This window comes from Vulpes lagopus, chromosome 1 (genome assembly GCF_018345385.1).
Source record: "Vulpes lagopus strain Blue_001 chromosome 1, ASM1834538v1, whole genome shotgun sequence".
NCBI classification, from domain to species: Eukaryota; Metazoa; Chordata; class Mammalia; order Carnivora; family Canidae; genus Vulpes; species Vulpes lagopus.
The window spans coordinates 51,345,458-51,363,028 of NC_054824.1; the positions used below are offsets into that span (position 1 = coordinate 51,345,458).

Genomic DNA, 17,571 nt, shown 5'->3' on the forward strand with positions numbered 1-17,571 from the left:
TTTTTTTTTCCTTTTCCTTCCTGAGGAAAATGTAAAACCAACTGGAACTATAATTTTCAACTTTTATTTTTAGAAACACTAAAATGTCATACTCTAAAACTCCTATTTATCCCAGGTTAGGATCTGTCCTTCAACAAAAATTATTGTAGCAGTTCGATACATTTCTGTTTAGAGATTCAGCTCTTTTTCTGCAAGTAAAATCTGTGCTTAGTGGTAGGACTGGAAACTTGGAGGAAAAAGTACATATTTAAGTTTTCTCCCCCTTAGGAAAATCTGGACTCAGGTGTTTAAGTAATACTGAACAATTCCAAGTAAATCCATTAGAAAATGTTTATAAGAAATTAAGGTGTATTCATTAAAGTATAAAATAAAGTATAAAGAAGAAAAATGGATTTCTAGTCAAATAAATTGAGAATAACATTCTAAAATGTGAGGGGGAAAATAATGTTTAATTTTACAACATACAACAAAAACATAGAAAGCCTCCAACATGTAATATATATTTTAAATACATTCAGGGGGTGCCTGGGTGGCTCAGTCAGTTAAGTGTCTGCCTTTGGTTAAGGCCATGATCCCAGAATCCTGGAATTGAACCTTGCATCAAACTCCCTGCTCAGTGGAGAGTATCCTTCTCTCTGCCCTTCTGCCTCTCTCCTTTTACCCCCATCACTGCTTGTGCTCTCTTTTTCAAAAAATTAAATATATTTTTAAAAATTCAGTAATATTTCCTAATTATTATTCAGTTATTCCAAGGACTCTAGACTTGCTGTAAGCAAAACAATCTCTTCTTGTTACAAATGAAGTTATCCTCTCACACAGTTGATTTAATTTCCTGGAGATAAAGATTCTTTCAAACATGAAAATTGATGGCCCTCCAGTTAAAAAAGGATTTTTATTCTCAGTCCTAACTGCAGAATTTTCTGTTTGTCCAATAAATAAAATTCTGAAAATGTTCCCAAATTACTTAAGCTTTAATTCTTCTTTCTTATACATAACTTCAGAGACCATAAGGAATAATATTCAATAGACTTTCTATTTGTTCCAAACTGAAATATCACAAGAAAATAATAAGTCCTATTAGGTTTGCACAATGAAAAGTTAAAAAAAAGAAGTTCTATAAAGAAAGACGTCATAGCTTTGTAAAGGTTAATGGTCAAACTTTCGAAGAACTGTTTCCTTTCCTCGAGTTGAATTAACTGTGAGACGTGTTCAACCTTGTACTCTTGAACTCCTCAGGTGAATGAGCTCCAGCTGCTCATTGCAGTACCAACCAAACTAAAAAAATCCAATGTTCATCCATGTTCTCCCCACAACCAACATTTACCCTTCCTGAACCCATGCTCTTAAGATTGATTTTTGCTAAGAAACTGAATCAATTAGTTAGACCATCATGTTCAGATGCAGCTTGTTTTGGTAGAAACAACACAGTAGGAAAATCAGAAGACTGTTCTTGGTTTATCATTCACTACCTTGGTGACCTCAGTCAAATGACTTATGTGGTTCAAGTTTTTCATCAATGAAATGAAGCCAATTTCTGACAAGTGCATTGAGTTGGAGTATAAAAGTCTCTGAGAATTGGGAAAGTTAAGATGAATAGGACACCATTTCAAAGAAAACTCCCATCTTAGAAGTTGCCTTTAATGGTGGTAGGGCCTGTTTCAAAGTTCAGACCTTCAAACGTAGAGAAGAACCCAGGGATATAAGAGCCCTAATGTGTTCCTGGTGAGAATAAAAAATGGGTATATCCACTCAAAAGAGCAGTGTTCTGAAAGGATTTAGTCAAATTAAGTACATGTACTCATGAGTAAACAATTCAAACCCTGGGTATATATTCTCCACAGAAATTCTCACAAAGATCAATAAGGGAGCATAGGTAAGGTTGTGCATCATGACTATACCTGTTATAAGAAAACAACCTGAAAGACCACCAATGGACAGGTGCGAAGGTGATATTGATGAAAGCATACCATGTAGCTATAAAGAAATAATCCATTTGACACCTACAGAACATTGTGAATAGAACTTAAAAACCTGGGTCCCTGGGTGGCTCAGTAGGTTAAGCATCTGACTCTTGATTTTGGCTCAGGTCAGGATCTCAGGGTCATGGGATTGAGCCCCAAGTAGAGCTCCACACTCAGCGAGGAGTCTGCTTCAGGTTCTCTCCCTCTCCTCTGCCCCTCCCTCTCCTCACTCTCTGTCTAAAATAAATAAATCTTTTTTGAAAAACTTAAAAACCATAGTGCTGGATGAAAAAAAAAAAACCAATATCCTTTAAATGTCATATATATGCAGACAAAAATAATGCACATCTTCAAAACATGTAAGTAGAGAATATGCATTTAACACATAGGAATGTGTGCCCAGAGCATGGGAAGGAAAGACAGGTATTGTTATAGAAGATAATCAATCATCTAATCAACTTATACATAGATGGACTTACCCAAACTTATAATGGCAGTCTGCCATGAACTGGGGAGTGTGATTAACTCAACTTTTCATACCCAAGGTAAAAAAAAAAAATGAATGAATGAATGTATGAAATGAGTAGGGTTCAATAAATGGCTGGTCTTTGAGTCAGAGTATCTAGATTTGAATTCTGCCTCTACCACTTACTAGCTCGATTTAATCTTTTGGAATCTGTTTTCACAAACATAAATATAAGTAATACCATTACCTACCTTCCAAGCTCATTGTGAAGGTTAGATTAAATTCATAGGAAGGACTTGGTATGAGGCCTGGCATGTGATAACTAATAATCTAAAGTGATGCTTCACACAATTTAGCAGGTTGATAGAGAAATAGTTTTTGTCTGGGGGACAGAGATGAGCAGGAGCTTTAATGAGGCCCTGCTTGCTGCTCCTCACACACTTGGAGAAGATAGGAGAGCTTTATACTTCCAGGTGCCAATCGACGACTGACAATACATCATTCCAAAAATGACACGTGGAGAATGAGAAAAACCAGTTGCTCTTCTTTAGACCACTTTCCCTGCTTTGCTTTGGGCAGGATAATGGGGTGATGAAGCAGTGGTCTGAGAAAGATGTGGCTCAATCAGAGCTAGCTCAAAGGGAGCAAGGATTATGTGCAAGAAGTAAGTAAAGGAGCCATTACCAAGGCTCACCTGCTATCAGGAGCTCACTGTGTAGAATTGCCATGGTTTCCTGATTAGTGTGTATTACCCTGGGCTTCCCAGCTGGACAGAAGGCTATAAAAAGGAAACCCTGTAGACAAGGCTAGGACAGACTACTTGATATGAAAGAAATAGAACATGGCCAATAGGGTGAGTATTGGGTATGCTGGAGGGTGGGCTCTCAGGATTATGATCACAGTGTGGATTTGCTCTGTGGTCTTTACTGCTCATAACATTATACGTATGAACTGACTCTGAAGTAGCCTTCACAAGAATCATGTGACAACAAGATGTGAAAAACATCCCAACACCACTAATGTTCAGTATCACTGGGCTGCCGCCTAGTAAAGTCCTGGTAGTATAGAGCCCAAACTGAACAAGAAAACTGTGTGAGTTATGTGAAACACCAACTTTCTCGTGTTCATGATCACCCCAGTGGACCCCTGAATATTAGCATCTCTGAAAGCAGGCAGGGGGCTCATTTTTTGAAAGTTGCTCATTTTCTTTACATGTAAAAAAATAAATACATCAAAGGGGAACTAAAATCTGATTCGGTAATAATGTATGCATTAAATAAAACTGGTGTTGAAAAATAGTCACAGTCATTCTTCTATTTACCCATGATTTTTCTTTATTTGGCTGCTAAATTTAGGGACATGTTAGTATTGCTGTCAGCGTAATAGAAGGCATTACAGGCTCTAACAGTGGTGCGAGAGCTGTAGATAAATCTTTCCTACACTGGGTGTTAGTAGAGTACTGCGATGTTATATGCCTGCAGGATACTTTCTTTTTCCTTCCATTTCTGCACTGCAGTTGACAAAGGGAACACTCATACTGAAAAAAAAACAAGCATCCAATCTAGCAAGTGATTAGCACCAGCATTCCAGAAAACTTCAGCGCGGCCTGTGTTTTCAGCTTCTGTTCCAACTTCATTGCTACAAAAATAAATAAATAAATAAATAAATAAATAAATAAATAAATAAATAAATAAAAGAAAATAGTAGTCAGGTCAATGAGATAATTAAAATTTCAGAAATACACCAAAAAATTTATACATTAGCATTCGGGCATAGTCTCATATAAAAAAGTATTTATAGTAGGACATATCTGTTCATTTTTCCCCTCAGGAACTGTTTTCTTGTTACATAATAGCATAATAAAGACAAAGAAGTGCAGATATATCTTCACATCAGACTCTGATCTCTTGAGAGCTCAGCAGAGCAGCTCTGGCCTCGTGCAAGTCATTATGATGGCTTAGAGGGGCTCATGCCACCTTAAGTAGGTACAGCATTGCCACATCCCACACATAAGCCCTCATCCCGTTAATCACTTGACTGCTGTCCCACCCCTTCCTTGTAACACTGATGACTGTGTCATTCCCTAGAATGTAACCTCACAAACAAGGAGGTAAAGTGGAATGGGACTGGAACATGTTCCAGCTTTTGCAAAATGCAACATTACAAAAGACAGAGACAGCAAATGGACATCCTATTGTTTTTGTCCTTGTTTCATATATTGATTAAATGGCTTTATAATGCTACTGTGTGGCACAGGAATGATTATCATAATTTCTTTATCCATCAATATCTGCGTGTTCCTATTTGACGAGGTTAGACTCTGCAACAGAAGACATCAGCTTAACTGAGTGGATGGGTATTGGTAGGTTATACAAGTCAAGAAAGGAAGTTTAAAAGAAAGTATCAGAGATGAGAGCAGAAAAGAAATTTAGTTCTAAAACATCACTCTGATCAAACAATGTGATGGAATAGCAACAATGGAAGGAAATGACCATAACTTTATACTTCCAGGTGCCAATGGAGCATTCCAATATGACATGTGGAGAAGAAAAGAGGTCCATTGCTCTTCTTTTTTTTTTTTTTTAATTTTTTTTAACTTTTATTTATTTATGATAGTCACAGAGAGATAGAGAGAGAGGCAGAGACACAGGCAGAGGGAGAAGCAGGCTCCATGCACTGGGAGCCCGACGTGGGATTCGATCCCGGGTCTCCAGGATCGCGCCCTGGGCCAAAGGCAGGCGCCAAACCGCTGCGCCACCCAGGGATCCCCCCATTGCTCTTCTGTAAGCAAAACTCTCCCATTTTGCCCTGGGATGGATCAGAGGATGCTGAAGCAAAGGGTAACTAATGCAGACAGGAAACCTGAGTATGTCATGGCCAAGCAGCTAAGCAGAATTGTGAGACATGGATACATTCTGTATCATTTAAGAGAAACTACATTTGTTAGATGAGAAGGAAGAAGTAAGGGAAAAGCTACTAAAATAAGAGGGTAGCTCCACCATTGCACTGATATGTTCTGGCCACAGAAAACCAGCAGTCATGAAATAAGTAAGCTGTAGCCTGCATCATCTGGGATTCTCTGAAGCTTTAAAATAAAAAGAGGAAATGACTACATCGCATCTCCTCCTTTTCCTTCTAACAAATGAAAACTACCGTCTGTTTGATTTTCCTGAAAGTACCAACATTTGGTAGCTAATACTATAAGAGATTTAAAGCAATCATCATCCTTTAGCTAATGCTTATGAAGTGTTATGTATTTTATATGCTAAGCACTTGGCATACATAAATCCAGATCTTCACCATTATCCCTTGATCTCATTTTACAGAGAATGAAATTGAGGCTCAAAAAGATTAAATATCATGCCCAAGGCCACAGCATTTGAAATTAAACCCTAGTCTGTCCAGTGTTGTCTATTTGTTTTTGTTGGTGTAGTCATTAGTTCGTCGTAGCCATGTATGAAAACCCAGATTGTGTCTGGCTTGTAAATGATCAATTTTCTGTCATCAGAAGTATTTAAACAGAAGATGTGTAAAGATATAAGTGCAGACAGTATCATACATTCAGTAAAATACTGGACTAAATGTCCTCTGAATCCTTTTTCATATGTAAGATTTATAATTATATAAGTAATTAAGTCAGATTGAGGAGGAATAGGTAGTTCATCCTCTGTTGCCATGCTGGCAGTTCATCCTGAACCCACTGGCAGATCAAACTAATGTCTGGCATCACAATTCAGCAGCTAGTTTGAAATGACAAGTAGAATCAGGATTTTCAACATTTTATGAAGTTTTTAGTTTCCTTTGCCAATCTCAGTACATAAGCCATTAAATAATGGAAAAAACAAAGGTCTAACATTTCAGAAAGATGAAGTTCATTAAAAAATACATAAATTCTTATGTTTCAGATTAGCCTGCCCCCCACCCCCAGTAGCTAAGGCTCAGGATTTTATCACACTGCCAGTTGAACAACATAATTATTTTGGATATGAGAAAATACCAATAAGAAAGAACATAAGGCTTTTTTAAAAAATCTTAATTTTGAAGGGACTCAAATTCCAATTTTTTTTTTAATTTTGGTGAAGTTTGGATAATAAGTAATGTAGTGTTGTGAAACTTTAAGCCAATGTTACAGAAAGCATTTCTTAAAAGAATGTGCTATGTTAAATTTTATTTCCTTTTTATACAAAACCATTCATGTATACTTTTCTCTGCCAAATAAAAGCAAAATGGTCTACATATGTGCCTTATAAGTATGAAACCAGACTTCTTGTATCCTGCAAAAAAGCCATTTCCAGGAAATGTATTCAATATTATTGCTGCATACTTATTGTTTTCTGAAAGATTTCATATATATTTGGGACATTTACATAACTGCTAACTTTGGTGTGAAAACACAAGATCTAGTATCAGAACTCATTTTCCAGAAACCAGAAGGTATAAAATGTTCAGTAATAAAGGATCCTATACAGGTAGACCAATAGAGAGAGAATATAGGTATAATGGATACTAGAGAGCAAAACATTGAACCTGGGGTCCAAACATTTAACATCTTGATGATCTGAGCTCCAAATAATTATTAGCCCTGATCTTCTTTTGTTTATCTTGAAAAATTAGCACAAGGAGGAATATAAGTCCATCTAGTTCCTGACTTTTGCTCAGCTTTACCATGACTCACAATGTAAAACCCAACAATAAACTATTGGGATGACTTTAAAGGAGAGACCTCAAACTTGTTGAACCTCCACGTCTCCTATAGTCAATTCAAATGTGTCCCTAGAAAATCATATTTTTTATTGACAGTATGCTTTTTTATTGACAACTCAGAGTAAAGCTTTCATATTGCAGTTCTGCCCATTGCCAACCAGATGAAAGAACAAATGGAAATTAAAAAGAAGCTTCATTCTCCTTCTTGAAATAAGGGAAGTTGGGCACCTGTATGGCTCAGTCAGTTAAACATCCACTCTTGGTTTCCACTCAGGTCATGATCTCATGGGTCATGCGATTGAGCCTTGCATTGGCTCCATGCTCAGCAGGGAGTCTACTTGAAGATTCTCTCCTTCTGCTCCTTCCCCTTACCCACCCCCCATTTAAAATAAATAAATAAATCTTTTAAAAAATATTTTTATTTATTTATTTGGGAGAGAGTGTGCACAAGAGACAAAGAATACAAATGGTGGGAGCAGCAGAGGGAGAAGCGGCTCTTCACTGGACAAGGAGCTCTATGTGGGGTTTGATTCCAGGACCCTGAGATCATGACCTGAGCCAAAGGCAGATGCTTAACCAACTGAGCCACCCAGGTGCCCCTAAATAAATCTTAAAGAAAAAGAAAAAGAAAGAAAGAAAGAAAGAAAGAAAGAAAGAAAGAAAGAAAGAAAGAAAGAAAGAAAGAAAGAAAGAAAGAAAGAAAGAAAGAAAGAAAGAAAGAAAGAAAGAAAGAAAGAAAGAAAGAAGAAAGAAAAAAGAAAAGAAGGGAAGCAATTTCCCTCCCTCCTTTGTATTTACTTTAAAACACTTGTCATTGTAAATACATTCTCCTCCCTTGGTAATGTGTATGTTCTTCTGATTATTAGACATTTTGTCAGCTTTGAGACTCAGGAATTTCTCAAGGACTTTGAGAACCATTCCTTTGAATGTAAATGTCCAAGTGAGATAGCACCCCTATTTCCTAATTTCTGAAAGAGGGTAAGAGCCTAACTTTAACTGATACTTGGCTCCAAGTTGTAAAACTAACTCCTATCATAATGATATGAAAAGTGTACTTTTGCTTTGTGTAAAGCTGATTAACACAGTTGCCCCAATTGCCAGTGAACTATGTATAATAAAGACTACTGCCAAATCTTCTTACATGTGGATGAATTGAATTATTGCTTATCTTGAGAACCCTCTATATAATGGGTTATATCTGCTTGCTGTATGAAGAATGAGATTTCTTCCTGTCTGTGCAAACTTTGTGTGTTTGTGATGCATATCATATTCTGGTTTAATGCTTATTTAATAACAAGGTTACAAAGTTGTTTCCTTCCTCTACTATCTTTAAGAAGATGATTTCTGGATTGGCAGAATTTTTAAATTTTTTTTTAATTTCTCCGAAGCAGGCAAGGGGCTTACAAGCCAAGAAAGTTATCTTGATGGGGTCCAGTGCTACCAAATCTATGGTAGGAATGTCCTTCTCTTTCTCATTGCCTTGTCTACCTGAATGCCTGGGCAGGGTGGCTATCTTCCAGGTGTTCATATTATATGTGTTTATAAGACAAATTTCCTCTGGCTCTCTAGCCAGTTGTCTATGAAAGCATATGAAATTTATTTTAATCAGCAGTTAATAATATCCAGATTCCGAGTTCTTGACTGAGATTACCCTGAACTCAGCAATCCAAGATTTATCAAAGCTTGATTTTGAGAAATAATATTTATGGGAAATTTCCTCAAGGGAACAGAGTGGGCTCATTTCTCTTGATAATTTCATTTTTACCCTTTAATCAAGCCAGAAAATGAGAGTGCCTTCCAGGGACAAGACACTTATATTCTCTTCCCTATGTTCTCATCTGGAAAATAAAGATAAAGGAACAAGATGTGTGTCCCCTAAGATTAGAACTTTAAACATCAATCAAGGTTCTGGAATTCAAAATAAAACGAACACAAAATGCTTACATGCACCACGGCAGCAAATCAGTCGTAGTCACCTTGCTAGCACTATTGTTATCTGGCCAACTCAAATATTTATCAAAAATCTCTAAAGAGAAGGAATGAGAAAACAGGAGAAGAATTTGCCTAGTATGTGTTTATGGGCAGCTGGTGAATCATTAGCTCTCAAGTTGTGTTAATAGCAAGTGGATCCCAAAGGTCAGAATCAACTGCATCTAATCATGTTTTTGGAAATCAATTGACCCTCAAGTTAAAATAGGACTAGAGCTGCATGTAGCAGGCGATGTGAAGAGCAGTAGGCCTGATTCTATCTCATTCCCTAGTATGACTTTCACAATTAAGCCTGTGGAAAGAGAAGTGGGTTATAGAGTGGTTGTGGATCAAAGAGTTGCTACATTCACAAGACATGATGAATACAATCAGAAATAATTATTGCTACTAGAATTTAATTTCTTCTAAGTAATTCTACTTAGAAATCATTACCTCAGGCAGGGAGTTTGCTATAAATTAGACAGGCGTTATACATACACCTACTTTGGAAATTACTGCATTGTTGTGAACCATTGACATATATGAAAGTGACCTTCTTTGAAAATTGATGAGGTCAAATAAATTATTAGGGATTTCCTCTGCTTATATGAGGGTTTATCATTGAGCAAGTATTTTTTAAAGGACTATACAAAATGCTAAATAAAATATCCTTTGGAATATAAGCCCCCCATCCAAACCCCTACACTCAGCTTGTACCAAATGCTATCCCCAGCCCAGCCTAAAGATTTTCCAAATTTGTGTGAATATCAAAGAAAACAGAAAGAAATATTAGGTTTTACTAAGAAAATGCAGTGACTTTTATATAGAACAGAGCTCTCAAAATTAACCTACCAGGTTAAAGCACGTGTTAACGCTTTATGATGCTAGACAGAAATATGTGACCCAATTTTTTCTTAATTCAAAGTATTCCCTGAAACAAACTTCTCTATGGGTCTCCTGATTTTACTTTCAATTTTTTTTTTTTCTGAGATTGAATAACTCATTTGCTTTCCTGGACCATCAAAAAAGGAGCTAGAATTTGAGGAGCTCAACTCTTATTGCCCATTTGCATCACCTGGAAAGGTTTTCAAACAACCAATGCCTTTACCCACCTCCAGAGATCTTTGATTTAATTTGCCTGGAGTGGAACCCTGCTACTGGAGCTTTTTAAAAGTCCCAGTGGATTCTAATGCTCAGCTAGAGTTCAGAGCCACTGAACTAGATTATAACTGGAAATGTTGTTTTGAGTTAGTTCTTTGAAAGTGTGAATCATATGATTTACAAAAACAAGGGGCAAATCAAATTAGATAAATCTGAAGTCTGTTTGTTTTTAAAGGAATTACAGAGCAAATTTTAAAAACTAATATCTACACATAACATGATTGAAAATAAAAAATAGAACTCTGGTAGTAAGAAAGACAAACTGCTATCTTCAGGAAATGAAAGAAAACCAAGAATGGAATTCTGAAATCCAGACAATATTCCTCCATAATTCTTTATTTGCAGTAGATATATAACCAGAGTGGGTTATTCCTCAGGCCATAGAATCACAAGAATAGAATTGATTGGGAGCGCCTGAGTGGCTCAGTCGATTATGGGTCTGCCTTAGCTCAGGTCATGATCCTAGAGTCCTGGGATCCAGCCCCGCTGAGCAGGGAGCCTGCTTCTGCCTCTCCCTCTCTCTCTGCATCCCTTGTGCTCTCTTTTTCTCCCTCAAATGAATAAATAAAATCTTAAAAAAAAAAAGAATAAAAATGTTTTATAAAAACAGATCTTTTTCTTGGTTGGTGCTTTGTAGGTAAATAAAAACAGAGGGTTTGGGGACAATATACTGATACTGTCCTATTGCAGTGTGACCACATATCATAAGGAGTTGTAAAAAGTTGTGCCAGTATTACTTACAAGAAAAATATAGCACAATGGAAGCATAAAATGGCCTTTGGCTTAATTTTTTACATATCTTCTAATACCAGCAGTAATTCACTATCTCTCACAAATATTAAACTTCAGACTTTAGGGTTTTTTAATGTTATTTCTCACATATTCCAAATGTGAGGTTGAAATGATTTTTTGTTAATTTTATCCAGTAGCTTAATTTTAAGTTCTGTCTCTAGAATTATGATAATTGGTGCAAAAAAATGCAACTATGACATCCAAGCTATTCTTTTTTGCAACACACTCAAAAGTTCTTAATTCAGCACTTATTATCTGAACTGGAAGGCTTTGTTATTTAAATAACCAATTGATTTTCTATTATTGTGTAGAAACACTCTTATTATTGTAGAAATAGCCTATGTGAGTTTGAGCCAAAATTATTATGTTTGAAAGAGAACATCTGATTGTTATTTCTTTTTACATTCATCTGAATTGTGTAAAATTTGGGGGCGCCTGACTGGTTTAGTGGGTATAGGACTCGATCTCAGGATTGTGAGTTCAAGCCCCCTGTTGGGTATAGAGATTACTTTAAAAATAAATAAATAAAAGAGCTCAGATGACAGAAGGAATGTTTAAAACTTAGAGAGAAAATTAGCCTCTGTAGGTTACTAAAGCCAAGAACCTAATTAATCAGTGACAAGATATGCAGAGCAAGTTGTTAAGTCAATGGCTGAATAGGAAAATTACTAAAACACTCACTGAAATGTGTTAAATTTATTTAGTCATTCTATTTTTGGACATGATTGTCCAATTTTTTTTTTTTTTTTACTATTACACAGTTTGCCACCATCACACTGGAAGGGATAGCACATTTGATAGAGAATTAATGTCTTTAATATATAAAGGGAGTTTACAATTCAATAAGAAAAATATTACCATACCAGTAGATAAATGCATGATATATTGCATAAGCAAAATAGACAAAAATAATAGAAAAATACAAAATTTTTAAAAATGCAAATAAATGTGAAAAACAATTTCCCCTTTTAAATTGTCAATATTTTAAAATATGATTTTAAAAGGAAGAAAGATTTAGGGTGCCTGAGTGGCTCAGTCCCTTAAGTATCTGCCTTTGTCTCAGGTCATGATCCCAGGGTCCAAGGATCCACCATAGTATTGGGTTCCCCACTCAGTGGGGAGTCTGCTTCTCTCTCTTCTTCTGACCATCCCCCTGCTTGTGCTCTCTTGTTCATGCTCTCTCTCTCTTTCAAATAAATAAATAAAATCTTAAAAAAAAAGGAAGAAAGATTTAGATAGTATAACTAGAGATTTGGATAGAGAGCTGGACAGAGTATGGTAGAGTTCTTAAGAGCATAGGCTCTAGGCAGTCCGATATGGATTCAGTTCCAGATGGAGCAGACTTCCCAGCTATTTCACTTTAGGCAATATACTGACTTCCCTTAGACTCAGTTTTCTCATCTGTAAAATGGGAATAATAGTACTTAACTTTATTTTGTGAATATGAGTAAAATAAAGCATATAAAATGCATAAAACTTCTTAACATATAGTAAGCTCTCAATAAATTGACAATTATGATAATTCTCAACACTGGCAAGAGTACATAGGGACAGCTGTAAAAACACTCCTAGTGCGAACTGCTATATTTTTTTTAGGAATTCAATTCAGCTATATGTATTAAAATTTTTCCATATGTCCTTATTCATTGAACCAATAATCCTATTTAAAAATAATCAAAGATGTGCTCAGGGATATAAATCCATACCAATTCATAACACACTTTTATAATTTAGTGACTAATGTTATAGCAGAGAGCCACATGGTCTCATATGATAAAGGTTTAAAATTTGTAGCAATAGGAACATTAGTTTATGAAAAGTGGATATATGCTCTAAATTGTAGAAAAGATGCTTTGGGAAATGTTACATCCTATTTGGAATTTTATCATTCCTACTTCTCTTTTGTATTATGCTTGTTTTTCCTAAACTTGGAGGCTGCAAAATTGACCACGCCTTTTTGCAAGGGTATCTGAAATTAAAGCATGAGCTCTCTTGCTCCCTTCTGAAAGATAAGCTCTTTAAAAATCACTTTTTTTTCCTCACATTTACCACTTTGAGAGGATGTAGAAGAAGAAAACATTGTTCAATTATGCTTGCTCTTGATTAACAGAAAATTAAAAATTCCTGTATAGATTTTTTCTTTGCCTCTTTGGTATAGCATTTATAAAAACATGAAAAAGTTTTTAAATTTATTTTTTGTCAGCTCCAATGTGAAAGTGGCTACACATTTGTATGAAAATCAGAGGCTATGCTTCAGCTGGTATGGTTTTGCCTAAATGCCACCTGATGTAAGCAGAATTTACCAGGAGATTGGGGAACTAAGCAGACATTCTCCAGTGAGCTGAAACTGGGCTACCAGGAGATAGATACTGGGGTCTGACTCACAAGACCCACCATAAGTATTATGGGACACCCTTTGACCTTGAAGAGAAGTCAACAGGGTTTCGCATATGAATACAAGGTGGAAATCACACATGGGATAGAAAGAGCTGGTTTGTGATCAAGTTGCTACCCCCATGAGGACCCTTAGAGCCACCTTCCACGTTAAGAGGCAAGAATTAACTTACTCAACCATCAGGGCTTCTGAACAACACAAAGTGAGACAGTGAGTTTTATTTTTTTTAAAAAGAAGATAAAAAGCATGATCTTATTAATATTTTTCTCAAAATAAGATCTATTTCTACAATCTAATAGCACATGGAAATGGATAACTATATCTCTAATTGTATCTTACATTTACCTCTTTGGAATCAAGAGTCTCATGTTCAGGGATAGCCACCATTGGATGACTCAGCTTCACAGAAAAGATGTCCAGGACATGATCAGGGGTAGAAGTGAGGAAAATAAATGTTTAGATTTTATTTAAAAAAATAAACAATGGCATATGTATATTATTGCTGATCATAATAGATTCTTCCAAGTATAAATATTTGATTTGAACTGACTTGTTATTAAAAACAAGGGAAGCTATTCTTGACACAGAAAAAAAATTGGCAGTGGTGAATACTTTGAGCATAAGACCACATCTTATTTATCTTTGTGTCCCACATAAACTCTAACAGTGTTTGGTATATAGTATAGACAGTTATTGTTAATTGAATGAATGAACTGTTAAAACACACTGACAGATTTCAGAGAGAGGAGACAAAGCTATATTTATGTCTCAAACCTCATAATAGGCCTCAAACTGAAAAGCTCCAAAGCAAAAGAAACAAATCTTGCTCAGGCCCACAGTAAATACAGATGCTCCTATAGATGATAAATGCTTACTTGGAAAAGCATTGTGCATTATTGCAAACATTCATAATCTTGATGTACAAGGACTTCATAAACATTGTAATCTTATAGGGTATGTTGTTATAATGTAACTTACCACACAGGGACATTTTCACAGAAGAGAGATTTTTTGCTTCTCTCGGAATTTGATTATTGCATGGGTCATCTGAGCATTATACATACACTCAAACTTATTAAGATAGAAGAAATATATAGATAATGCAAGAAAAAGAGAGAGGCAGCATAAGGGACCCAAGTACATGAAGAGCAAGGTAGAGCTATTATTTGTAATAAATCTGTTTGCCCCCCCCCCCCTTCACCATCTCTCCTTGTCTCTCAGTCATTGTTCTGGGTAAATCAGAAGTATGAAAATAAATGCCCCAGCTTTCACTCTCAGGAGGGTCCTGATTCGATAAGTAAATCAGTAGAAGAGCACCTACTTCCTAATCCTCCAGTAAAATTCAACAATCGGGCCTTGGCCCCAGGACCATGCCAGCATTGGCTGCTGGGAAGGCCATGGAGGTCCTGCTTCACATTTCTTCAGGCTTCCCTCCCTCTGTGCCAGCAGATTTTCAAGAATGAAGCCTGCTTTTATCTAAAGTTATAGCTTCACTAAATCCCAAACATTACACTCTGTTCCCAATTATGAAATCCTCTGGGTATCATAACATCAGGACTTGTAGCTGCCTGAGACCATTGCTTTAAATAGAAGCATGATCTGGCTCCAGAGCCAGCTAGAGATCTAAATAGCATTCCAGAAATCAGCTGCAAGTTCTTACTTTTTCTTGTTCATCAGGGTTTCCTGAGATCCCAAGCATGGCCCAGGACTGGACCCTATGTACTATTTCAAACCTTAGACCCAGGTAATTGTCCTGGAGACAGCAAACTCTTTAGCATAAATAGGCTAAGTAGTAGGGTAATTATATAAATCATCAGAGTTTGCACAATGTCAAATTATCATTCTCCTAGTCTCCTAAAATAAAATAGGATAAATATCGTAAAATTTTAAAATGTTGGAACCCTTCCAATAAAATGTTCAGCTAAGATTGGAAAAGTAATTGAGCAATTATGTAATACCTATTTTTATATCCCATTCCTTCTTTCAAATATAGGTAATATTTCATTTAAATCCACTTCATTTTAATCTTGAATTTCAAAAATTGTGTGTTAATTACCCTAATCCACAAAAGAGAACAGAAAATGACTAATCCTAATTAATTGGTAACCCCCATATCATTTACATTTGGCTTTGGAATGCTTTCTTCTCTTTATAATTTTTTTTTTCATAGTAGGTTTGCCTTTGTATTATCCTCAAACTGACTAAAAATGTAAAATAAAATGGGATCTTAATACCTTTGAAAGTTAATAGATTTATCCATAATAATTATATCCTCATGAGACAAATTCATCATATGCATTTGTTTAGTTTTCACAACAATCTGGTGAAGTGAGCACTAGTATTACCCTGTTTCACAAATGAAGAAACCAAAGCACAGAAAGGCAGAATGACTTATTTCAAGTCCAGGACTAGAGGCAGAGCCATGATTAGAATCTAGGATGAAAGTTCCAGGCACTGTGCTTCCAAAGCAAGGGTGAAGTAGTACTATGTCAAGTAGTACTATGTCAAGAAATTACTCAGGAGACAGGATGGGGTGCAGGAGAAGGCAATGGTGTGTGCCATTTCACAAAAGAAATAGCCATATATTAAAGGCATGAGTGGCCCCATTTAGAGGTCAGAAGTATCATGAGTGCCTGGTGTAGCTATGAAAGGCCACATTGGAGACGTTTACAATGAAGCTTTTGTGTCAGATGAGGAGTCTGGCTTCACTCTCCAGGCATTGGGAAACCACCAAAGTACTTTAAGCAAGAAAAGGGGAATGTGTGATGAGATTTTCATTTCCAAAAAAAAGTCTATTTGGCTGATGTGCAAAATATGGAAGGTGGGGTTGGGGGAGCTTGGAAGATTTAAGTAATTTGAGAGAAAGAATAAAGAAGATTGGGACACCTGGGTGGCTCAGTGGTTGAGCACCTGCCTTCAGCTCAGGGTGTGATCCCAGAATCCCAGGATAGAATCCCACATTGGGCACCTGCTTCTCCCTCCGCCTGTGTCTCTGCCTCTCTCTCTGTATCTCTCATGAATTTAAAACCTTTTAAAAATAAAATAAAAAGAAGGTTTAGATTAAAGCATTGCCTTAGAGTGTGGAATTGACTCAAGATTTTCCTGGTGGACACTAGAGGCCCTAGTCTGTAGGATGAGCGAAGCAGCATCAGGTAGACATTTCAATATGTTACTGATTAGGGAAGACACACTGAAGCACTGGAATAAATAACGCTGATATCTCTGCTGAATGGGGAGATTTTATAGTGCATGAGGGCTAGAAATGCTTGTTGGGGGATGAGGACAATAAAACATGGTGTGAAAATCTTCTCACAACCAGAATGAAGACAATGAAACTAAAACATTAAAATAAATTCTATAGGGGTGCCTGGCTGGCTCAGTGAGTAGAGCAAGCAACTCTTGATCAAGACCTATGTTGGGCATACAGCCTACTTTTAAAAATAAGATAAAATAAGTAAATTCTAATTAGGGGAGTGGCATGCTATCCAGAGAGTAGGTGTATACTGAAGGACAGAGTTATCCAAGCCTGTTTACTCGGTAGTAAGTGTTCTTGAAAGGGAATAACTATTATTCCTCAAAAACAAAACAAAACAAAACAAAAAACATGGAAAGTTACTAATTTTATCATCAGAACATCATTCAGCATAGGAGAATCAGCAAAATAGAAAGCTCAGTTGAAATGAAACAAAACATACTTTTCCCTGGATGAAAACTCATGTCCCAGATATTGTATAACAGATTAATTGGACCTTCGTTCACTCACTACTGTTGGAAAATCAACAAGTGATAATTTGAATAAAATGTTCAGTTGATTTTTATTATGCTCTTGATCACAGCTGCCACCAAACTAATATAAAGCCTTGTGAAGTGCTTGTTACCAGTATGGGGCTTTCTCATAAATATCTCTGCTTCTCCCAAGGTAACTCAAACTTCTTTAACAAAGACAGATAAATGCCTTCAAACCAGCTGGGAAAATGAGAACCCCGATGACTAGAAAATAAGAAAATATGCAAAATGGTTAAATCATTTCAGTAAGTCTTGACTCTACATAAGAAATGGAACTCAAAGCTCTAGCTCTTCTCTCTTGACCATCCCCTGCTTGTGCTCTCTTGTTCATGCTCTCT

The 17,571-nt window shown here is 36.3% G+C and overlaps 1 protein-coding gene across 7 annotated transcripts in view; it reads right to left on the minus strand.

The window, feature by feature from the left end:
* Positions 1-3,738: 3,738 nt before the first annotated feature.
* Positions 3,739-17,571, minus strand: part of LOC121490761 (muscular LMNA interacting protein) — a 254,409-nt gene continuing 240,576 nt past the window's right edge. For all 7 annotated transcript variants that reach the window (XM_041754765.1, XM_041754750.1, XM_041754757.1 and 4 more), the window contains one exon: positions 3,739-4,065. In XM_041754765.1, coding sequence (XP_041610699.1) covers positions 4,060-4,065 — 6 coding nt within the window. In that variant the 3' untranslated portion in view covers positions 3,739-4,059. The remainder of the gene's footprint in view (positions 4,066-17,571) is intronic.